Below are 25,342 nucleotides of genomic sequence, written 5' to 3' on the forward strand. Positions count from 1 at the left end.
ATTTCCCTTAACGTTTCATTAATGAAGGTATCATTATAATTATACACAACAATATACATACTGAGAGAGCGGGAATGATACATAATAGGCATGAAGCTACGTTACTTTGGACTTCGTTATCGGTTATAGTCTTTTTCACGTAAGATGATCCGTATGACACTTCAAGGTTATCCATATTTCGCATACTACATATGCAGAATATTTTTGAAAAAATATTTGTATTTTATTAGGAATATAATTAAAAAAAATTTACTACTTGTCTTGAAATATATAGTAAAATCTGAGTCTATTGATTATATTTCAATTAAATACGATGTAAAAATATTTTTTATTTAATGTACGCAATGTGTGAAACGGAATAGATTTAGTGCTGGGGTATTTCTTGTTTAATAAAATCGATTATTTCCGCGGTTCATTAATCGATTGTAGTGAATACTTAGTTATTAAAAACATCACAAAAATCAACTATATTTTTCGATTATTGACTTTAATAAACGCATTGAAAATAAATTAATAGTTTTTAATTTAAAGAAACAGAACCAGTACTTTTTAGGAATCGTTTTTTTGAACACGAACCATGAAATTTGAATATTATCAATAAAAAATTGTTACAATAATATTTGTAATTAAAAAAAAACATGTTTTTTGTTAAATTACACCTATATAAAATATTTCTCTAAAAGTAGGTTTCACTACCTCTTCGAAAAAAATCGATAGATAAATCGCTATGGTTTAGTTATGTGACATCTCTAAATCTTTCAAACTCGAAACGTCATACGGATCATCTTAGGTGAAAAAGACTATAGTTATTGGACTACTTACATCTAATATAATGCTATTTTATCATTTGAAATTACACTAAATTAATCTTGTATTCGGTATTTTAAGCAGCTCGAAAATTGATAAGGTATCTAGTAATTAAAATGACCATATAATTTTGTGAATAGACGAAGGAGTTTGCTTAAGTATTAGGAAAAATAAAAGAAGTCGTTAAAGTACCGTAGTAGCATGCGGGCCTCAGTCAGCGGATCAACACAGGAGGCTTTTTTTCTTGGATTGTATACAAACAAGACTACAATCGTTTACGCCACCTTGTACTCGGTATATTTCTGGTGAACGAAAAATAAAAGGATCTTGTTCTGACCCGCAGATCCCGCCCAGCGAACACTCACGCAAAAAATCTGGAGTTTATGAATAAAGCCACTCAGTTATTTTTAACCCTTCTAATTTACGGAATATTAACTTGCTTTAACCAATCGCAAAAAAAAAAAACGCAAACTAATATTTTTTGTTAAGTTAATAATTTGCGATCCCTTCCCATAAGAAATGTTGTTTTCAATGTTAGTTAACATAACAATCCGAGCCAATTAAAATTAAACATTTAGCAAAAGTGGCATCATTCAGAAGCTCCGAAAACCTAACACAAACTTAACAGAGACAACGAAATCTAAGAGGCTATGAACGTCATTAAAAGTAAATGGACAGATCCCATACGAAAAGAAATAATTGTTCTTGAAATGGACATGGACACACTGGAAAACGGTAATCTCACACCAAATATCATACAGATATTGCTACCGAATAGATTGCACAGTCTTAACAAAGTTAACAGTAAAAAATCAAAATGCCATACACAGAAAAGAAAACTAACAAGGAGGCAGTTATTATTAGTAAAGTCAAATCAATTTCACATTAAAGAAACGTCTCACAAATACCATTTAACGTGTAAAGAATCTGTCCTATTATTAAAAAAGTCAATCCAGTAATCGTTCTGTCACATAATCCGTACTAAATTTAGGCATTCGTATTCTAAAACTCTATCAAAGTAAAAGTTTGATCCCAAGAACGTGTAATTGTCTAAATTAGATTTGATCCATCCGCAGAATGAAATCTTCAGAGGGAAGATTTTTGTTATAGATCACTAGAAGCGGGCAGATCGTAAAGTCGTAGTCAAGAGTCGATCGAGGCCTGGTGCGGCCGAGACGTCATAACAGAGAAAACCTAGAGAAAAATAGGTTAAAGTCTTTGAAGCGGAGAGCTCACGCTTGCTTCGGGTGCGGCGTGGGCGCCGGCGGTGTCGGCTTGAAGCACTGCAGCAGGAACGCAGTGTACATTATGAACGCTATCGACAGGGCGATCAACGCATACATAAAGATGTTCAGCTCGGGCTGTCTAAATCGGTTCTTTCTCAGCCACTCCAGTACTTCGTCTTCCGACATGATGTCGCCTGAATTGACCAAATTAGCACATGAGTTTCGAATCTTACCAGTACAGATTTTAAAGTCTCAATAATATCCTTACCTCTATAAATACTGGGGAATCGTTTCCTAAAGTAAACGATTGCTGGAAGTTTAGTAACGCCCCATTTGCGTGCATACCGAGGATCTTGCATTTTCACAAAAGTGATGTCCAAATTATCTGTTTCGCTATCAATGTTTTCCAACTTGTCCAATACAGCACGACTCTCAGCAGATTTTTCGTCTACAAGAAAAGTAAAGTTAACTACTGAGAAGAGAGATTTTAACAGGTACTTCGTAAGTGAAAGATTACTTACAGAAATAAACAGCCAAGAATTCATTTTCTTCCAAAAGTTTATCCAGCATTTTCCGGTTGACTTCCTCAATTTCATTTTTAATTTCAAAAACGTCCTGAGATGTCAACCATTGCAGGATTCTGTCAACTTGGTGTAGGTCTCCGTCGTAGAGCATAGGTACTTGTTTGCGGAAATATATGAGTGTGGGTATGTTGACAACGTTGTACTTGGCAGCTGCTTCTGGACTTGCGATCTTAACGAAATCAATACCAAACTGGTCGACTTCACCATCAATTTGTTCCAAGGATTCCAAAATCTCTTCGCATTCTGGACAATCTTCATCATCATCTGAAAAAATATTTCCCTTACATTGACAAACAACTGAATGATTCTGTTCTGCGCCTGAAAACGAGAAAAAATTAAGACTTACAGAAAAAGACAACCAGTAAGTGAGATTCGTAAAGCAGTCTTTCCAACATTCTTTCGTTGACTGATTCAATTTCATCTGCCAGTTCTCGATTATCATCATCTATAAGCCATTCGAGGATAGATTCTTCATTTTGTAAATCTCCTTCGAATAGAAGTGGGTTGCCGTTCCTGCAAAGAAAGAAAATATGACCTCAAGTTACTTGAGTCGCATTATTCGGCTTTTGATACACTTGTTTACTCGCGTTATTCTACTTTACCTAAAATAGACCATAGCGGGAAAAGTTTTGATAGAATATCTTTTGGCCAGTTGTGGATCTTGTATCTTGACCATGTGTATACCGTAAACGTCGCATTCATCATCAATACTCTCCAATCCCTCTAAGATATGATCGCAGATGTGACAGTTTAATTTATCTGAAAAACAAATTACCTATTACTGAAAAACTGTAAACAATTTATAGTAGCAGTCATCAATCAGGTTTTATACTTACAGAAATAGACTGCTAAATATTGTGTCTCTTCAACCATTTTTTCCAACATTACTCTGGTAATCAGTTCTATACGATCTTCTGTTTTCTGCGTAATCAGCCATTGAAGTACTTCTTCTTCCTCAGCTAAAGACCCTTCGTACACGTTAGGCACATTGCTTTCGAAATATACTAATACTGGGAAATCTGTAACTCCGTAGGATTCAGCTATAGAGTAGTCTTGTGTTTTGACAAACTTGATGCCGTGGCGGTCACAGTCATCATCGATGTTCTCCAGTTCTTCCAATATGCCCGCGCACTGCTCGCAGTCGGGGCCGTCTGAAACACCACCAAGGTCTATTGCCAGTTAGGTTGCTATGACGATTTGTGAGCAATATCCCATGGAGGATTCATTTGTTCCGTATAATGCATTATAACTAAAAGGATTCTATTGGAATTGTGCAAATGAATGTCTCTAAACTAAAACTATTGGCCAAAAAAGACATCACAGTGCGACAATACAACAAAGGAATTTGTGTAACATCTAGAAATCAGACAGAGTTCGTGGACGTCTTTGATAATGTTGGCTAAAGTACAGAATCCTACACTATGAAGAAAACATGCTGCATGCTACTAGAAAATATTGGGAAAGTTAAAGGACAATGACGGGGCACTATTGAACACCGGGATAAATTCCCAAAAGGCATCGACTGCAATTTATGAGTACCCTCTTGATCCTGCCCCTCTTCCTCCTCGTGGTCTTTCTTTTTCATCGCCTTTCTCATTGCTTTTGAATTGCAAATCTCACACAATGTTTTGTTCCCTATTAAAAAGCAACAAGTTAATAGAGTTACATAACAGTAAGCAGAGATGTGTTATGTTATAGCGTCATTGACTGTTCTGTTTTTCACATGCTGTGTTATTGAACTTAGTACCTTAAATATTTTCAACATTAATTCTCGTCAAATACCCTTTTGACATGATTATTGTAGTTGAAACACATAGATCATAGTTGTGTTAATTTGTGAAGTGTACAACTGTGACTGTAGTTCAATAAGCAACTTACAGAAGTATACCGCTAAAGACCCTGATTCCTCAATTACGTTGAGCAGATCTTGCCCTTCTAAGGCTTCAATTACGTCACCAGCCGGGTTTTTCTGAGTCAATAGCCAATTCAGCAGTTGATGTTCGTCATAAAGATCGCCTAAAATTAAAATATGAAACTATGAGACGCTGCCTAAAAAGAAATTGGGGAAATCGCCCCTCTCTGCAATCTACAATTTTATGATGACATGATGATGCATAACAAATTACTTACCGGCAAAGATGACAGGATCTTTAGATCCCATTTTGAAGAACAAAACTGCTGGGAGAGCGAAGACTCCGTACTCCTTAGCCATCTGCCAGTCGTTTATCTTCACGAAGTTGATGCCCGCGCCGTCGGCGTCATCGTCAATGTGCTCTATCTCAGCCAGCACTCTGGGGCACTGTTTGCAGTCATTACTGTCTAAAACATGTGATATGTGCAATATAATTGGGACTATGAGCGAAAATTTACAATCTTTTCTATAATTTTGTGAAAACTTGTAAATGTATCTCGATTTCTGTTTATTTATCGAAGTACAAAATACTCACAAAAGAATACGGCGACATAATCCGATGTTTGTCTTATTTTCTGAAACATTTTTCTGTTGACTTTTTCTATGTGATCAGTTAGTTCCATGTTTTCAGGGTTTGTCAGCCAATCCAATATTTCTTCTTCGTCGTCAACATCTCCATCGTAATTGATGTATTTGCCTTTTCTGAAGTAAGTGATCCCAGGCGGATTGCGGAATCCATACTTTTTAGCCATCAGTCTGTCACTGCACTTAACTATTTTTATTCCGTATTCTGCTGCTTCATCGTCAATCAATTCAATATGGCGGAGGACCCTTGGACTTCCTGGATCATCGTCTTTGTCTAAAAGGAAATTTTCTGTGTCATGATCTTTCGATGTTTATTTTGCTCCCACTGACATACTCATGCCTACACAAAAATGCTACTTACAGAAAACAACAGCCAAAAACTCCTTTGTCTCAATATATTTGAACAATTTGTCTCGGTCTATTTCTTCTATACTCTCATCTTCTTTTTGTTTGACCATCCAATCCAAGACCTCAGACTCATCCAATAGATTTCCTAAAATATTTTAGTCTATTACAAAATGCTGAAAAGTAATTGCTAAAACAATATGTTTTAAAGAAACCACATCCATTTCATTAAAATTTAGGAACTCACCATTATACATCCAATAAATGGCATGCGCGGATACAACTACAGCAATACCATGCTGACATCATTCGTGTGTAAAATGAGTAATGACAGAACTTAATAGAAAAATGTATTTATTTAACAAAAGATTGATAGCGCCGACTCAACAATTCAACGTAACAATAATAAATAAACATCCATGCGAATTTTCGGCCAACCAATACAACTTACATATCGACATATTGTCACACAACGCCGGCACTTTTGCAAGCGAAAAGCACTAGACGACATGGAGGATGATCTTATTCAAGCCACATTCGTGTTCGAGAGGGAGATCCCAGAATAAGATGATTTCCCAACCCGTCTACCACTTTCCGATACTTAATTTGCAAAATGAAAATGATTTACAGAGAGATAAACTTGGCACTGCATTTTTGTAAGACAGAATATTTTAAAGTTGTTGATACAAAAGAATATGAACTATAGATTAAAAAATCTAAAAGATAAGTAGCTTTTTTTAATAAATGTATTACAAAATAATGAGATTCCATGAGAACTAGAAAACTATATGAACATGAAATCCTTACAACAATAAGTCTTTCAAGATGGCACGGCAAAATACAATTAGAAATGCCTTATGTTTGATGTTTTTAACTTTAATTTCTAAATATTGGAATCAAATAACAATCTTAATAACGATTTGTACACCTATATGATGTCTCTAGACATCCCAATATTTAGTTTTTAGTGTTCTTGAATTTACAGTAAAGCATAATACTTTGAGAAGGATGAACCAATGTGGACTGCTTTCGCGTGTTTGTCTGGTTTTGAAAGAGAAGCGAAAGCAGTCCATATGCTACATGTTACAACATTCAACCCTGTTAAGTGCTTGCGGGGACCAAGGGACACGAGGTTATAAAGCTAGCGTGTTAATGTGCAATGGCAAACGATGCAACGTTAGACCAGACTATTATTAGATGAGGTGACATTAAATTCGACAAGGATCGAAAACTATAACGGTAACATTCGTGTCCACTTGACGCCTCGCGTGCACGCTTACTCACAGTAATACCGGACGATATTACAGTAAGTAATTGACTAGTTGTTTACCACCACCAAATATTGTCAGACTCGAATAAACCTTTTTTCCCCTTGGACGGCTTGTCTGGCTTGGCCAGCGCCTTGTTTTTGCCCTTGGCCGGCTTCACGGGCTGCAGTTTGTCCCTCCCCTTGTCCAGTTTCTTGGGCGGCACCTTGGTCGGCGTGGCTTTGGCTACTTTGGTCGGGCTTTGGACTTTAGTAGGACAGCACTGGTAGGGTTCATAAGTCATTTTTGGGACAGCCGGTTTCGCCCCCAATCCAATGTAGAAACAGCGATCGCCTGCAGTCAGTAAAAATCTGTTGTTTTAAACCCGCATTAAAGGTAATATACAAAGTTAATACTGTGCATTTAAAGTTATCGCGCCGTTAAGTCTAGATGGATGTTAGTAAGAATAAGATTGAAAACATTTAGGTAGGTAAGCGTTCGCGAATGACTGCAGGCGACAGCTTATGCTAGGACCCATGCGGGTTCCGTATTCGACCATGCAGATGTGTGACGGGTAGTGGGTCCGTGCCTCCGTGCAGGGTTCTCGGGGTCCAACGCTAATACTCATTACCTGTGAACATTCGTTTTATTCTACCAAAAAAACTATCATCTTCAGCGTCGTCGTCATCGTCGTCGTCATCATCGTCATCTTCATCATCATCATCATCTTCGTCGTCTTCGTCATCTTCATCATCACCATTTGTTTTTCGATGACGCACACTCTTATTATTTGCACTTCGTTTTTCTTTTTTGCTTTTGTTATTATCTTCATCATCGTCGTCGTCGTCATCTTCATCATTATCCTCCTCATTGTCATCATCATCCTCATCAGAGCCATTCTCGTCGTCGTCATCATTGTCATCGTCATCCTCATCATCATCATCCTCATTATCTAGTTCAGTCTCATTGTCATCATCATCATCGTCGTCGTCGTCATCATCGTCATCGTCGTCTTCATCATCGTCGTCATCGTCATCATTGTCATCATCGTCGTCGTCGTCATCGTCATCATCGTCATCGTCGTCATTGTCATCGTCGTCGTCATCATCATCACTGTCTAATTTTGAATTTTTACTAGATTTGGTCGCCGGGTAACGAATTTTTAATTTTCCAACTGTTTTCCAAGTGGGTTTATCTCTAGCGGCGTTTAATTTAAAAAGGCTTTTTATTTTACTTATATTGTCCTCATTTTTGTCATTGTCATCTTCATCGTCATTATTGTCATCATCATCGTCGTCATTGTCATTGTCATCGTCATCATCGTCGTCGTCTTCATCGTCGTCGTCGTCATCGTCGTCGTCGTCATCATCGTCGTCATGATCATTATCATCGTCGTCGTCGTCGTTATTATCGTCATCATCGTTGTTGTCATCATCATCTTTCATATTATGTTTCACGGCGTTCTTGCCAGGATTACGTGGTTTTTCTCCAGGAAACCTAACTTTGAGTGTTCCCATAGTCTTCCACTCTGCAGGTTTTGCATTTTTAGGCGTATTCTTACTAGCTGTTCCTACATCAGCTTTGCTCCGAAACCCCGAGGACTGTTTATCACCATCTGCACTGGCCTTCGATTTAGTATTAGCTTTATATTTTTGGCGGTGGCTATCTTCACCTGCAGGCATTAGTAACTGTCATGCAAAATGACACAGCTCAAACATCCAGCATTTAAGGCGTAAAATAGTACATTTTATTGTAAAGATTTCGAGAATGATGTCATGCACGTAATATTTTGCGTCTCAACAATTTTAATATTATAAAATCTTTTGATCATAAATAAGTAGGTAGATAATATAGAAATTTATTTAAATGGATGTGGATTCTTACTTTTCTGATCTACAAGCCACTGCAGAACCTTATTTTCGTTCTTTAAGTCACCTATAAACAGGACACAGTCGTAAGATATTATTCCTTGGAGCTACATGTAAAAGACTTCGTTAATTTATTGTCTATGAGAAGTGATTGTAATATTCACAAGGATCTCCTTTATAAACATAAGTTAACAATAATGTTATTCATTACAAAAAGAAAAAAAAACCTTACCATCATACATGATTGGCACACCAGTTTCATAGTAGACCAATGCTGGGAAGCTGAAAATGCCAATGTCTGATGCCAATTTAGCATCTTTGGACTTGACAAACTGAATTCCATGTTTGTCAGTATCGTCGTCAATTGTTTCAAGTTCCTCCAGGATTTCATCACAAGTGTCACAATCGTCATTATCTAAAAACAAATACATAGCATTAGGGTATATTAAAGCCACATTTTCAAGAAATTCTCGTGAAAAGCATAGATACATACAGAAAAACACAGCTAGATGTTCCACGTCGTTAATGAGGTCCTTCAAAGTCTTTCTATCGACATTTTCAATGATGTCTGGCTGAGAGTCGTGAAGCTCCAACACCCATTTCAAAATGGCTTCTTCATGCATTAAGTCCCCTTCGTAAATGGTTCTGAACTTGTGCCTGTAGAAAGCCAATGCGGGCAGGTCTGAAAGATCGTACTCCTTGTCGATTCCTTCATCTGAAGTCTTCACGAAATCGATATCTTTCTCTTCACATTCGTCATCGATGTTCTCCAGCTCACTCAATATCTTCTGCGATTTCTTATCGCCTTCCTTGTCTGCAATACGATGAATAAAGATATTGAATATCATAAACTATTCACTATGTCTAAACATTATGATATGAATAAAAATCTTACAGAAAAAGACAACAACGTGGTCGTTTTCTTCCAAAATCTTTTCTAACATTCTTGAGTTAACTTCTTCGATCTTTCCAGGGATCTCCAGTGTATTCTCATCAGTCAACCATGACAGAACTTCGTCCTCATCCTCGATGTCACCTGTATCAAATCATGAATAATTAGAGTTTTGTTTTTTCCACTAATTTGTTTTTGCTTAAAAGAATTTGTTTTTACCCTTGTAAATCAGCGGGTCCTTGTTTCTAAAGAACACAAGCGTAGGGAAGGTCTTGATCCCGTATTTCTTGGCCAAAGAAATATCTTCAGTGGTTACGAAAATGATACCGGTTTCATCCAGCTCGTCATCGATGTTCTCTAGTTCGTCCAAGATATTGTCACATTCTTCACCTTCTTCGCAGTTACCACCTAAAACAAGTTAAAAAAAAATTACATCCGTAGCTCATTGACAATATTTCAATAGGTATGTAATAGTATAATCTATAATAATCTATAATTATGTATACATATTAGATTATTATTTTGCTGGAAATAGTTCTATTAATAAAGTAATGTAAGCCTCTTTTTTGCCTGAGATACAGGAATTATAATTCTTAGTTCAGGCACGTATGTACTTTTACCTATTATAGTTTAATATTAGCCTATTGTTAAAAACTGTCAATAAGTTATTCAATAAAGAATTTATTATTTATTTATTTATTTATTTAGTATGTATTTTATAGTACTCACTAAAGTATACAACGACATATTCGTGTTCTTCGATAAGATCAGTCAAAATTTCATCGGTAACCTCTTCAATAGTTGCACTATTCTTTTGCTCAATAAGCCATTCTAACACTTCATCTTCATTCATCAGATCTCCTTCGTATATCGCTGGGATATTTTCTTCAAAGTACACTAGAGTAGGAAGATGATCGATTCCAAACTCTTTAGCTTCTGCTTCGTTATCCATTCTCACTATAACAATGCCTTCCTTTTCCAGTTCATCATCGATGTTTTCAAGTTCGTTTAAGATCCTGATGTCTTGCTTATCATCCTTATCGTCTGCCAAGTAAATTCATGATCATAAATTAATTACATTGCTTACAAAAAGTCATTTCACATACACAGATGTAGGAAAAAAATACTTACAGAAAATAACAGCCAAATAAGGTGTGCTCTCAATAAGTTTGTCCATCATTTCGTCTGTTACTTCTGGAATTTCGCTGTGTCTTTTTTGGTGAAGTAACCAACCCAGAAGTTCGTCTTCTTTCATCAAGTCACCCTCATAGATGTGAGGGATACCTTTCTCAAAGAACACCATTGTTGGAATCGTTTCAATGCCATATTCCTTAGCTTCTTTGTCATCATCTATTTTAACGAAAGCGATGTCATTTTGATCACACTCATCATCGATGTTTTCCAATTCAGATAAGATCTTCTGGCTCTTTTTCTGATCCTTGTCGTCTGAAATAAATTTGATAAACTGTATTTCATTTATATGCCAGTTCTTGACAGAATAGTAAAAACTAAATTAGAAGTTTGAATTATTACTGAACAATTTCTGAGCGGCAAAGTAATTTAAAGACTTGGCATAGTTTCAAGTGTTTGACCAATGTTAAGGCCGTAACAAATGTCAGAAAAAATACTTACAGAACAGCACCGCGACGTACTGCATTTTGTCGATGATCAAATCCAACATCTCGTCAGTGATGTCTTCGATTTCATCGCTCACCGTCTGGTACCTGAGCCATTCCAGAACTTTCTCTTCTTCTTCAAGGTTGCCTTCGTAGTAAGTTGGAATACCCTTTTCAAAGTACAGCAAAGTAGGCAGCTTTTCGATTCCATATTCTTTTGCTTCCTCGTCGTTATCAATTTTCACAAATGCAATGCCAAGTTGATCACATTCATCGTCAATGTTTTCCAATTCGGTTAATACTTTCTGTGATTTGCGGTCGTTATTATCATCTGCGAAAACGGAATATAATTAAAAACAGGTTCACAGTGTGAGTGGTGGGTGTTGATTTTTACAAAACTTACAGAATAACACGGCGACTGTCTTTCCATCCTTGACTAGACGATCTAACATTTCATCGGTGACATCTTCAATCTCGTCCTTTTCCAGTTGGTCTACAAGCCACTCTAAGATTTCTTCCTCATTCTCCAGATCTCCTGTAATGTTCAAATTATTTTCAAGGTCAACTTTCACATTCGCAGAACAGGTGGGTTTTGTTATGGCTGAATAAAAAGATACTTTGGAACAAAATGTTAAGTACTCGAAATAAACAATTCCACCTACACAAAAGTTCAATTAATCCTCGAAGATTTATAAGATCATTACTTTATAAATATAAACAGCTAGCTATTAATCCGCTTGCTATTTGAGATTGAGATGAAGTGATTAGAATCGTCAAGGTTCTTACCATCGTAAACGTTGGGGATCTGCTTCTCGAAGTAGACGATGGACGGAATGTTGTCAATGCCGAAAGCCTTGGCCGCCTTCACGTCGTCGATCTTGACGAACTGGATGCCGTGGCGGTCGCAGTCGTCGTCTATCTTCTCCAGCTCAGCCAGAACCGTCATTGACTCATCGTCGCCGTGGTCGTCTGAAATTTTGATGAAATATTCCTCATTAGAATCATCCTTGTTTTAATTGAATGTCTATTTTAATCGTTATAACTATCTTGCAAAAATATTATCATTTCCTTTGAATAGGTATCCTCATTTACTACAATCGAAGAGCAAGTTCATCTTTTAGTATAATTTAACATGTATCTTTTATGGAAAATCCTACTCACAGAATAGCACAACAAGGTTGTCCACATTCCCGATGAGGGTATTCAAGGTCTTCGCGGTGACGTCCTCAATTATGTCCTCCTCATCTCCCGTCGACTTGTTCGCTATGAGCCACTCCAGCACATCCTCTTCTCTGCTCAATTCTCCTGGAAAATGTAAAGGAGAAAGTTTAAGTGATAATACGCTTATGAAAAGATAAATCAATCTTTTTTACTAGATAGATAGATAGATAGAGATATGAAATATATTTTTATTTAAAAAAAGTCTAGACGCCTTTTTAGAACGTGACGTGATATTTAAAACACGGCACGGAAAAGGAAAAATATTCGATGACGCAAAACACCACATTCAAAATCTCTGGCGCATTTCGTAATACAAACGTCAGTAACCGCGAAAATGAGTCACGAACCTTCATAGATAATAGGTATTTGATGCCTGTAGTACACCAGTCTTGGCAGCTCGCCAAGACTGTACTCCTCGGCCAGGTCCTCATCGTGGATCTTCACAAAACCAATCCCGAGCTGGTCCGCTTCGTCGTCAATGTTCTCTAGCTCTTGGAGAGCTTTCGCACATTTCTTGCATTCAGGCTTATCTGAAACATTTCGGAGAATATGCTGAATTTTATGAACAATAACGGAACGCAGCCTTAAATCCTTCCGTTGTCTTCCCCATGCCATAGGAGTTGAAGCTGTGCTGTTAAGTGCGTTGCTCATGAACTGGGTCGGTGCTATAACGGAAAGTTTAGTGTGTGTAAGTTATGAAGCTTGTATCGTGCAGAATGTATGTTGGCGTTGGAATCTGAGATGCCTCAGTCTAGTTTATGGAGTAGACATACGTCTTGCATAAATAGAATAAAGAAGCGGGAACTATTTTTATGTACTCAGCTCTGCATACCAAACAATCTTACATGGGCGAGACTTAACAACATTAAAACATTCTAAACTACCACCGTTTCAGGCCTCACCGGTGTTACCACAGCTATTCTATGGAATGTTTATTTCATTAAAACACAGGTGAACGCCAATCGATTAACATTTGTATAGAGTTTTAAGATGTTGACAGATATAAATAGGATACGTAAACAACTTCTCTAAGACAATGACATGCTCTAGTGTGAACAGTGTGATTTTCCATCAAAAATTTGGGTCAAGGTCATCTGGTCAGTTATTATAATTTTATGATGTACAGTACGTCGATCGTAAAGTCCATTGTTTTGGTGTTAGGAATAGATGAGATTTTAATAGTTTTTGCGGTCGTTAAGGAGAGAAAATGTACAGTTGACGTCGTCGTCGGCGTGACAGGTCGGTCCGTCAATCCGAGCTTGCTGGCGAGACGCAAATAGCTCGCCCGAAATAGATAGCCTCACCGCCCGATAATGCAAACGCGTTTTTGATTCTGGCTTTCCCTTACATCAGACAGACGCTAACGGCTTGTAATCCTGAAACCGATCTCGAGTCGAACAGAAACCCCGTTAATGAATAGATAGAGACAGATTTAAGGATAGATGAAACTACAAGTATGTTACTGGAACAGCTGAAGATTGAATGTAACAATTAACTTCAACATAATGATATGATTACTTGATATGTAACGATATGCCCACTGAGTCATATTAACTCATATTACTGCATCGATTTCTTGTGTCTGTGCCAAATATTTAATTAGATGCATTCGTCATCAATTGTTCGTTTAGAATAACAGGAGCTGACTTCGTAACAGGATTTTCGATTCGATAACTCTCTTGCCAGATAAGAGACACTGAAAAGCGTGAAGCGCGTCTGAAACATAAAATCGTACAAATATCTATTCTACAAAGCGAGAAGAGGTCCAGCCAAACTGACATTGAAAGGAGCATGCCGCCATCTGGTCTTACTTACTGTTTGAAGGGCCGCAACTTTTGTGATCAGGACCTACGTCAAAAACACAGTCAAACACACGGCACAATGTACAGACTCTAACCTTTACTAGACAATTACGATGAGCAAGTAAAGGCGACAGATAAAAACTACGTACACAATATTTGACAGAACTACATTACAAGATTTTACAGATCGGCATCGGCCGGAATGTTAGTTGAAATGGCTCTTGAAAACGAATTTATCACAATAGCTCATAAAGACTATGAAGAACAAAACACTGAGAACACGCGGGTACTTACAGAAGAGAACGGCTACGTAGTCTGTGTCCTCGATGATCTTTCCCAGGATCTTTTGGTTCACTTCTTCTATCCGGTCAGGAAGGTCCATTGCTTCTAAACTCGTCAAGAAATCCAGGACGCTTTCTTCGTCCATGAGATCTCCTACAACGTTTAAAGATTGATTTACTTTTATGTGGTGCTGAAATACTCTTTTTGCTATCGTAACACGTATTGGTAAATACCGATAACTCAAGAGGTGAGGATGTATTCCATGGGAATGTGTTTTGTCAGAATGTTTATGTTTAACGTTCAGTCAAATAGATCTTGCTTTTTAACGATTCAAAACCTTAGTTTTGTTGAAGTTTAAAGCTATAAAATAGATTAATATACTCGCGTAGTGAGAACTTGCGTACATGCCAGTATTGCCAGTACAAATAGTAAAGGTGTTTAATGCTTTTGCAGCATTGAAATGGTTTATCTTTCCTGTTTTCACACATTCTGTACTAAGCATCTTTTTCATCATTATAATAGAAGAAAACTTTGATGAATGGTGCCTGCCCTCTTAAGAACCACTATATTTGTATTAAAATTTGATTCAGACATATCAGTGAAGTTATATTTCCGTCACAGGACCTGCACAATATTGACTTAGCGAACATTGACGGAACTGTAGCTCCACTGTGTAAATTTGACTTTATTCTCTTTTTTCATTTCATTTACCTACCTTCAGTGCTATCGGTAGTCGAAACCTACCTTCGTATATGATCGGCTCCTTCTCACGGAAGTACGTGAGGGCGGGGAACTTCGTGATGCCATACTGCTTAGCGAGTCGCTTGTCGTTGATCTTGACGAAGTCGACACCGAACGTGTCGGTGTCATCGTCAATCTTCTCTAGCTCTTCTAATACTTTATCACATGTCACGCAGCTTCTCGCATCTGAAATAGACATTTATTGTGTTACGTGGGCCATAGCTGAAGTATGTCCTTAATGCATATTGTTTAGAGATAAAATCGACCTGATTACTTCAACTGGTACCTACTCTCAGCAACTAGCTTTTTCCATTGATTTATCAGTGCCATGAGCTCTTAAAGTCTTATGGTCTACTCTTTCCTACGCTTGCTCTTCGGTATTTCTAGCCTAGTTCTATCCCTCTCATATTTTCTAACAATATCATCGTCAATAAGTTATCATCTGAGAAGTTAAGAGCCAGCTGGCTAAACTTTTAGGCATCATAAGCCAGAAGAATTCTATTCACTAGAGTCTAAAGTGTCTTTGAACTTTAAACGCCTTTGAGTTGTTAAATCTTAGTAATGTTTGTAGCCATAGAGTTTATTCTATGGATCTAATAAAAAGTAGCTACAGTAACTCAGTAAACGTTCCCACAATGTTTTCCAATTAGGTGAACTTTTAATTGCTGAAATATAGCGCTTGCTATTGTAAATAAACACATAAAACTAATAAATGTAAGGCCGAAAGTTTACGATGTAGCCATTTCACGGCCGGCTTGGTCTTACGGTCTAATTTGTGGTGTAGCTGCTAATTTAACTGCTTCAGCTTTATGATTTACTGTATTTGCTGCAACATAGTCGTCTACACCTAATGTTACGGTGCATGGTATTTCAGTGCTATTTTTATCAGGATCTTCAGCAGATGACGAATTAAAATTATTTACGACACTTTTTGGGCCGTGAAAGATTGAATCTTTGGTGTTTCTTTACTCTACAGCAGTGTTTCTTAACCTGTGGTCCGTAGGCTCCGTGGCCCCTGTGGGTTTGGGAGCAAATGTATGGGGGTCCGTCCATAGCCTCATCTATGGACCAAAAGTCTCGTAATCGTAATCGAAATTTACTGCTGCTTTTTTATTAAGGGGCTCCTTAAAATTGAGCTTGATTTTCTAAGAGGTCCGTGGACAAAAAAGTTTAGGAAACGTTGCTCTACAGCTTTAACAGCCTCAGAGCCCTCAAACGTAACCTAATCACTTTTATTATTATAAATCATCTGTTCTACACCGTTTTCGGCTTCATTCATGCATTGCGTAACAAATTCCATAACGTTTAACAGGTCAGGATTTCGGTTCCACGTTGCGGTTCAGACTGAGAGGATGTTTGTAAATAACTTGTCCCAGTGAAGTATTTATCACAGTTGGGTTAACTCCAGATGTAATTTCGTGTTATTGTTGCTGGATGATCGTGTTTTATTTGTGATGTACCTACCTATTCGCACAGTGTTATTCACAGTAATAAAATCAAATTATTGTAACATCCGTAGAGCACTGATTGAGCTTTTAATTAATTTTGAAAGTTATGCCTCGTTTAAGTTATTGTTACGTTACGTTTAATAATCATTTGAAGGATATAATGATAAACAAATACATCTCGTGATTTCTGAAATGAAACTTTTTTTTTTTTTATGCATAAAAAGGCAGGTATTTGACCACAATCGCACCTGATGTTAAGTGGGATGCGGTCTAGGATGGTACATATCTGCCCTGTAAGTGCCTATTCACTCTCGCCTTGAAAAGGCCCGGATTATAGTTTTCGGAAAAGACAGCAGCAGGCAACGAATTCCAGTCCCTAGCTGTTCGCATTATAAAAGAGTCATCGAAACGCTTAGTGCGAGCTGGTGGAATGTCAACAATATAGGGATGGTACGCTAACCTGCGTCTGGTTCCCCGATGATGGAAGGGGGCTGGTGGAATTAATTCATGTAATTCTTTCGCACATTCTCCGAAGTGTAGCCTGTAGAAAACCGATAGGGATGCTACCTTACGGACTTATGCTACTTTGCGGATATTCAAGGTTCAATACATCTACTTTCAGTTAGTTCAGTTGCAGTGGGTTCGATTCCCACTTTAGGCAATTCGAATTTTTAAGTTAGGTATTTAAAATTTTGATCGAGAAGCGACTCTTAACACCAAAAAAAAAACTATCCAGTTTTAAGATTTTTTAAACCAGCTAGGCGTAGCTCTTTGTGGATTAAACACATTTCTAATTAAATCTGGAGAATACATAATATTGGAATAGGCTTAATTAAGTTACACCAACATCACACCATAAGAAACAACTACGTTAAAAAGAAAAATATTACAAGATTGCAATGCAATTCGCTTAGAGCGTCTGGCAACTAGAGTCGGCAACCATCTAACTTTAGTGTTAATGGGAAGAAGCAAAATTAGAAAACTAAAATTAACTGACTCGTAAGAGAACGGCTTCAGCTAGAGACAATGAAATCATTTTACGGCTCTGCAACATGCTACAAATCTTGAGGGCGACTTATATTATGTGGAGGGCAAAATATTCATTATGACCTACGATCTACAATGAATTGACACAAGACATTGAGCTTTGTATTCGACTCGAGGATAAACGCACCGTGTAGGTATTTTGAAGTTTAAAAAAAAATCAATGTCTGATTTCACTCTAAGGAATCTTTAGCTATACCTAACAATATTTTAGAAATGTAGAGTCATCATTTTAACCTGCATCCAGACGAAATAAGGGGATGAAAGTTATAAGAATCCATCATTTCTCATGTTTGGAATATGAGGAATCATTAAGTGCATTTTCATTAAGCTGGTTAGAAATAAAAGAAGACACACATCCCAATGAACTGAAATGAAACCAAACTTAGTTGTCTAAAATGGTAATGGAACTAATATTCTTGACATGCGTTATTGAATTCAGTCAACTATTATAGTTGCATCAAATGGAATTCAATTCAAAACAGTGAACCTGAAATTCAGTCAACCGTCTATTTGTTTGACTTTCAGTAATGCTATTTACGAAAATCAGCAGGCGTTGAGCGGCCATGACTTTTGCTTGCGCCTTCGCCGTCACCGTCTGTGTCATCGTAACGTCAGTCACCCGGCGTCTGATAATGATGCAGCCTTGAGCATTCGCGATTTATGACTTGAAATACTATTTTATTTATATGCTTCTCCAATGTGTGGGCTAGACCTGCCGCAAGTCTACGTCGCCAAGAATGACAGGTATCTCACGAATTGGACTGACACACCGCGGTCCAAACAGCCCTATTATCAATAGTTTAAATGGGTACTGCTAGAATATGGAGTTTTTAATACTTACAAAGCAATCGTATTCATTTGACAGTTCAAAACGTACGATAAAATCTGTATAACAATGATACACTGTAAAAATACATTCGTCAAACAGAGACAAATAGAATGAGTTAAAAGTCCATAGAGTCTTATTTTATAAAATTGCTAACCATCTGTTACGATCCGAATAGATTGCTATTCAACATACCTAAAACTAGCTCTACAAAAATGTTCCTTATGCTACAATACAAAAAATGCAACAACAAGATAAGGTTAAGGATGTATGGATTGACTAGAGCGATTTTAACATTAGGCTTCTATAATTTATTTATTCATATTTGCAACATTAACTTAATTGTAGATTTCAGTGGAGTTGGAGAACTACGATATTAGCATACAGAAATGCACAAAAGATCATGCGATGAAAATGCATAATGTCTAAAGATTTTTTTTAGATTAGATTAAGACAGTAATCAAGTGATTGCTTATCACATTATTATAATATCAATAGATTATTATCTCAAAACTGATTTTACCGCCATCGGAGCTTCGTGTTAGAGCTGGCCTTTGGGTTATGGAGACACCATTGCGAAGCAAAATAAATGGTTACAGCGATGAGAAAGGAAGTCAATGAAGTGTGTACATTAGTTAGACAGCGGAAACGGGAAATACTGGAAAATTCACAACGCCCTAAGATGATTCTCTAGGCTTCCTACATGAAACATTGAATTCGAACGATCGTAGTGTCAAAGGAAATGTCGTGCCTCAGGTCATAGAAGGGAATAATTATGATCTGAGGTCGTGCCCATGTTAAAGCTATGGAGGTAAAAGTACCTTTAGTTTTTTTTTATCCACAACAAGGAAGCTCTTGACCTGTATCTCACCTGATGGTAAGTGATGATCAGGCCAAAGGTGGAAGCGAGCTTCACCCGGAATCCTCAACCACAGAGGAACTGGCTATCTTACCTCTAACTGCCGGAACACAACAATGCTGTTAACATTGTTGTTATGGCGACAGACTTAGGTAAGATGGTGGTAGTTAGCCAGGCGGACTTAGAACAAGCCCTACTACCACCAACCAAACCGAACAGAAAAACCTGCCCCCACTGGGAATCGAACCCGAGACCTCTGCGTCTGAAGCAGGTGGTCTTACCACTAGACTACAGAGGCGGTTTTATAATAATTTACTTACTTTGTTCAATTGTTATCAATATTGGTTTTGGTACCTAACTGGAATCAACAAAAATAAATCTCGTTAAGAAGTTAACAAGCAAAAAATACTATAAGTACCTACCATTCAAAAATATCTTTGCCCTTGAAATTACCTTAGCCTACGTATGCAAGTTTTTTTTTGCAAAGTCACCCATTTACAACTTCTTTGACTCTACAGTGTAGAGCGTCTTCAGGCGCTGTTGTCCGTACGTAGAATGAGAACAAATAATATCTCCCTAGTTATGTTGATCTGGCTAAACATTCTACTTTAGATTTTTCGGTCGGTTCAAATTGGAAAAGTAAATACAGGGTGTCCCAAAAACAATGGATAACCCTGTAACCGTCGATAGGCCTCGCCATGGTCTCCCTAACGTCCAGGGTTAAAGTGGAGGCTACGTACCGGAAAGCGCATCGTAGGACGTCCACCTACAAAGTGGACCGACGACCTCATAAAGGTAAGCAGGAAGGTGCTGGATGCAGGCCGCTACCAAGCGGTCATTATGAAAATCATTGGGGTACAGGCCTATGTTCAACAGTGGACGTCCTATGGCTGAAATGATGATGATGATGATGTTAAAATGTTGCTTTATTAAAATTCCTACACTAAAAATTATCCATTTGTATTTAATGCCACTATGCAGTCCTAGTTTAACAATTACGAAAAAACTCATTTTTGCAGTTTTCATACTAGTTGCTATTCAAGTAGCCATAAGATAAAAATAATACAGAATACATAGGCTTGTGATACTTTTTTAGAATCTCAATTAAACAAGGAAGTTTTTAAGGTAATGGGCACGATGGTCTCCCTACATTTTTTTTACACGACGGCTGATCAAAAGTGCAAGACAATGAATTAATTTTTCCTTCTTCTCTGCAATTTCTTAATATTTTCATACTTTGAAACTAGTTTGTTGAACTTTAATCTTTTCTTTTGATAGCCCAACTATCCCTTGTGATAAGGAAAAAAACTAGATTGAAAAGTATCCTTATTTGTAGAAATGGCATGAGAAAAAGTAATCGCAGGTGGCAATTTTCTAAAAATGCACAAAAACTTAAAAATCTTGAAACGGTGATATTTTTACTGGGGTCAAAATTGGACGTGAGACCATGGCGAGGCCTATCGACGGTTACAGGGTTATCCATTGTTTTTGGGACACCCTGTATACAAAGCCGTGTGGTGACGGCAGAGTAGAATACATTTGTCACCAACCCCTACTCTTCCCGCGGGTGTCGTAAGAGGCGACTTAGGGACTACACATCAAACAGAGAATGGGCAGCAGCGCTCTCTGAAAAACATCAATCTTTTAAACTGCGATCTCCAACCCGCCTGCCAAGCGTGGAGATTATGGCAAAACCCTCCACTATAGTGGAAGAGGCTCATAGTCCAGCAGTGGACTGTAAAGGGCTGTTGATGATGATGATGAATATACAAAGTGGTCATACATTAAATAAATTAGAAACATCGTGCACTATTTTTGTTCTATTTCTTCAGGGTCAACAAAATGTAGAGTGCCTATTTAATTCTAATCGGAAACGTAAGCGCCCTAAAGAAGAGAATACGAGTGTTTATAGACACACATATAAAAAAATCCGGGCCTTTACAAGGTGAGAGTGAATAGGCAATTACAGGGCAAATGTATCATCCTAGACTGCAAGTGCATCTCATAACACCAGGTGCAATTTCAGCCTACATACCTGCCTTGTTATATATTAAATACATAAAAAATGGGCTTATTCCCAAAGCTCCACGACTCTATTGCTCTTCTTTTCCCATCGGGTCCAGTAAAACGTTCATGCCGCCACCCTTTGGGAATCAAAGTATGAATTTAGATTTTTTTGAAAACAATAGAGTTGTGGACCTTTGGGGATACTTAAGCCGCCTAATGTTTAATATTTCTTAGCATTATATTGCATTACATAAACAAAGAGCAGAGGTGCAGAACTCTACTAGGTATGCTAAAATGTTTTCGAAATGAATAAGCAACTCTATACTCGTACTTAATAAGACAATCTATCATCTTCAAAGGAACAAGAGCTAGGTTAGGCTTAACTTGTCAAAATTTTTATGGGCTTTAGTTTAAAGGGCTCCTAAATCGTTTTATTCAAAAAAGCATAGTTTGCGAAATTTTTACCACAAAAGTGGGTGGTAGCACAGGGTTTTCAGGGGTGCAAACTTGGGTCTCAAACTTTCAAAGAACCTAACAACATAAAATAATAATCAACATAAATACATACATGCGCGTTTACGATGCTTGATGTCGATTTTGTTTGACCATTTTAATTAATAGTTAGTTAATTCCAAAGTAACATAGAATCATCATAGATTCATGTGCGGCTCTACCAAACCCTGGAAACGATTTCCATGCACGAAGCCGCGGGCACAACGTGTACATAATAAAATTAAAAATATCTCTGAAAGCAATGGTGCTCTCGAATCATACTTATGGTGTATTTATTTTTAAGCCCACTGATTCATATTATCCAGATTAACAGACATATTATCTGAGAATGATGCTGCAGCTATATTCAGTTGAATGAATGAAAAAAAGTGTTCAATGAAACAGTAGGTAGTTAAGTTGTTTTTGTTTACAACAATAAATCATTACGAGTAACTCTCATAACAATAATTAATAAATGTCGATACTCGACAATCATCTGTATGGATCAATCATTTTATGTTCACAACACTACTAAAAACTACCTTATTACTAAAACAATAGATAGTAGGTGAATAACCACAGTAAAATCATCCCGTATGTCATGTGTTTCGCATCATCTCACCTTTCATCAAGTGAGATAAAGGCAAAGAACTTCCTCGCATTGGTTAAAAAACACTCTAGCTTTACAGATTTTCATGCTGTTTATGAATTAAAATATCGGCAGTCTCTCAAAATAATATAACTCGAGTTGCGGAATCAAAATCAATAAGTAGGCTCTCAAAATCTTTCCATATTAGCTTTTCCATCTTGTACTATTTCTGATATAATTTACCTACTATCTTCGTAATTAAAAGTTTATGTTTTTCTTTGTCATTGCTACTTCAACGTGAGTAGGTAACATGGGACGTGTATGAGTGGAAAGCTTAAATGGAAAATATTAGCAGTTGTTATTGATCTAAATCATGAAATCAGGATTGTTTAAATACAACATGCTTGACTAGTTTTAAAAATGATTGCGATAATTTGTGCTATTTGTCTGGACACTTTTTCTTCGAAACCAGCAGTTATATGAAACGCGATAGATTTTAGAATCCAACCAATCTGTTTTATTTATGTTCTGCACTAACAAAAACTTACAAGAATCAATACATAGTAGTGCATGTCACATGAAAATATTAGGAACTCTACATTTAACTAACGGTTACCTACTCGATACTATCTTCACAAGTATTGATACAATAAAGAAATTATTAGGATAATATTTTCATAGATAGATAGGCCTTAAAGCAACGAGGAGTGGAGCAAGCAGATATTGTCTTGTCAATAAAGTACAGTGCACTTTAGAAATTTAACACAATGAAGAGTGATAAATATATTGCTGTTATTACTCTACACAAAGTAATACGACTGGCTAGGTAGTAACATATTACTTTAACTATGACATTCGTCAAAAATCTGTCAAACTCCGGACAAAAACACCGGTTATCGTTTTAATTACCGTTAAAGTTAGGTTTTGCAACTCAGCCGAAAAGGTAATTAACATACGCGTGCGTAAAGATTGGCGTCCAATACAAACAAATATGTATGAAAACCAAAAGCCAAAATAATCCATCAATCTTAGCTGATGAATTGCAGAAGCAGGAAGACGTCGATAAAGTGACAGCTGTTTATGAAGTTAACAAGGATTGCAGTTGAGTAATGAGCCCTACATAATTAATTGATTCTGTACACACCAATAATAACAATTTGCTTGTTACCAACCAAACAGGCACATAAGAAAGATTTTGGTGCATCAAGGACCATGAAAATACAAGCAAGAACGGAAGATTTCGTTAAGTGCTACGTGCAAAATTATTGTATTCTTCTTAGAAGACTGTCTCGTTTTCATTAATCCACGAATTAATGATAACATTCTTGATTTTGGATGTTATCCAAGAGAAACAGTTGTACGGGACCGTTTTCGTAATTATGTGTCTTTTCTATAACAAACCCTGTTACTTCGAGGCCTATTTTCGTAACATTTTTTGGAGGATACTATAGCAATAGCATGCTGAGCTCTTTCAGTAAGATTGCGATTTTAAATTTAAGGAAGGTCGTTGGCTTTTAATTCTTTTGTAGCAAAACTAGAGGGGATTTGGAAAATTTTCACTTGGTTTGTTGTTAACTGAAGCTGTAGGTCTTTCATTATTTCAGACTCACTTCAGTAGTTAGCTATGATCATGATACAAACTACGTCATTAATGTTTTGTTTACGTTTGTTGATATCATCATTAACATCATTGATGCCATTAATGTCATCGTCGCGAATTCAAAGCTTTTGGACAGTAAAACGTTCTGTTAATGAGGGGGAACCACTAATCAACTCATGGCAGTGTAGGTATAGTTAGCTCAGAACAATCTAGTGCATCAGCCAAGAAACAATCTTGCAATCGTGCGCTTCGACAGAGATTTATTGCACTTTTTGTGTCTAGCCAGTGCATCCTCGCAGTGAGTGAGAGATGCATTGCAGACAGCAACGAATATAGATAGCAGTGTCGAGTAACTGATAGTCGTGTGCCGGCGGGCGGCAACGCGTCCTCACTCACAAAATGCACTTTTCTCAAGAGGCATCCGAGGAATGCGATGTCAACAAACATCTGTGACAATAGAAATAGTCTAGAATGCCGAGAGCACGTAACAGAGCACGTCCAAGCGGCGCATGGCGACCACACACTAGTTTTAGCCGAGCCCGGCCCGGCGTAGGCGCCGCGACCTTCGCAGCATCGTGGAACGGTGGAAAACGAGACACGCCACCATTTTAGGCCGCGCCGACGGCCGAGCCGGGCGGGTCAAGTTTTATTGTCTCCGCGGCTGGGTTGCATAACTCGCGAATCGAGCTTCGAAAATATCATGCGGCTGCGGCGAGGCGGTCTTCCCGCCGGCCCGTCCGAAGATCATTAACTCGAGGGTAACCCATTTGGACGGGCGCCGTCGCAGACGTTTCGCCACGGGTGTTGGCGGGCGGCCAGCGCCGAGCCTCGCAAAATTAGCGGAGACACGCGCCGGTCGGCGAGCGGCGGGCGAATGCGGCACTTACACCAGTACACCGCGACGAAGTCCTTGTCTTCCAGCACGCGTTCGAGTTGTTTGGCGGTGACCTCCTCGATCTGGGGTTCGTGTTTTGTGGGAGCGGGCGATTTGCGCGCGTCGGCACCGGCGAGCAGTAGCAGCACCGCCAGGGCCTTCAGCCACCGAGCCATGGCGAGGGCGCGCGCGGACTGAGCCGTGCGCACGCGCCGCCCGCCCGCCCGGCCGCGCGCCCCACACGCATGCGCGATCGCTTCAGGCTTGTTTACATGCGACCGCCGCGCTGTCGCCCGAAGCCGCCCGCCCGGAACTCGGAACTAACCTAACACTGCTCACTTCGTTGCTTCCTGGTTTCACACTCCACGTGAAGCATTTCGTAGTTAATTTTTTTTTTAATTATAGAAATGAATAAATTGCGTAAAGAGTAATTTATTCATTTCTCTAATTTAAAAAAAAATTAACTTATTAT

At 38.0% G+C, this 25,342-nt stretch overlaps 1 protein-coding gene across 5 annotated transcripts; it reads right to left on the minus strand.

The window, feature by feature from the left end:
• Positions 1-861: 861 nt before the first annotated feature.
• On the minus strand, positions 862-25,123 carry hlk (hulk). Of its 5 annotated transcripts, none has more exons than XM_028316196.1 (26): positions 24,884-25,123; positions 15,132-15,314; positions 14,400-14,540; positions 14,119-14,151; positions 12,651-12,833; positions 12,244-12,387; positions 11,869-12,051; positions 11,486-11,617; positions 11,099-11,413; positions 10,598-10,912; positions 10,196-10,510; positions 9,686-9,874; positions 9,470-9,610; positions 9,068-9,388; positions 8,807-8,989; positions 5,476-5,607; positions 5,065-5,388; positions 4,748-4,936; positions 4,496-4,633; positions 4,157-4,252; positions 3,454-3,768; positions 3,220-3,376; positions 2,964-3,130; positions 2,555-2,881; positions 2,302-2,481; positions 862-2,227 (listed from the first exon to the last, which is right to left on the minus strand). In XM_028316196.1, the coding sequence occupies exons 1-26, from the start codon at positions 25,044-25,046 to the stop codon at positions 2,040-2,042; spliced, it is 5,154 nt and encodes a 1,717-aa protein (XP_028171997.1). In that variant the 5' UTR covers positions 25,047-25,123; the 3' UTR covers positions 862-2,039. The 5 variants fall into 5 exon arrangements, with proteins under 5 accessions (XP_028171997.1, XP_028171996.1, XP_028171998.1 ...); XM_028316195.1 differs by having other exon boundaries at positions 3,454-3,786; XM_028316197.1 differs by lacking the exon at positions 14,119-14,151 and having other exon boundaries at positions 3,454-3,786.
• Between the last annotated feature and the right edge of the window lie 219 nt (positions 25,124-25,342).

Source organism: Ostrinia furnacalis, unplaced genomic scaffold, assembly GCF_004193835.3.
Source record: "Ostrinia furnacalis isolate ACB-3 unplaced genomic scaffold, ASM419383v2 OfSCF5472, whole genome shotgun sequence".
Classification (NCBI taxonomy): Eukaryota; Metazoa; Arthropoda; class Insecta; order Lepidoptera; family Crambidae; genus Ostrinia; species Ostrinia furnacalis.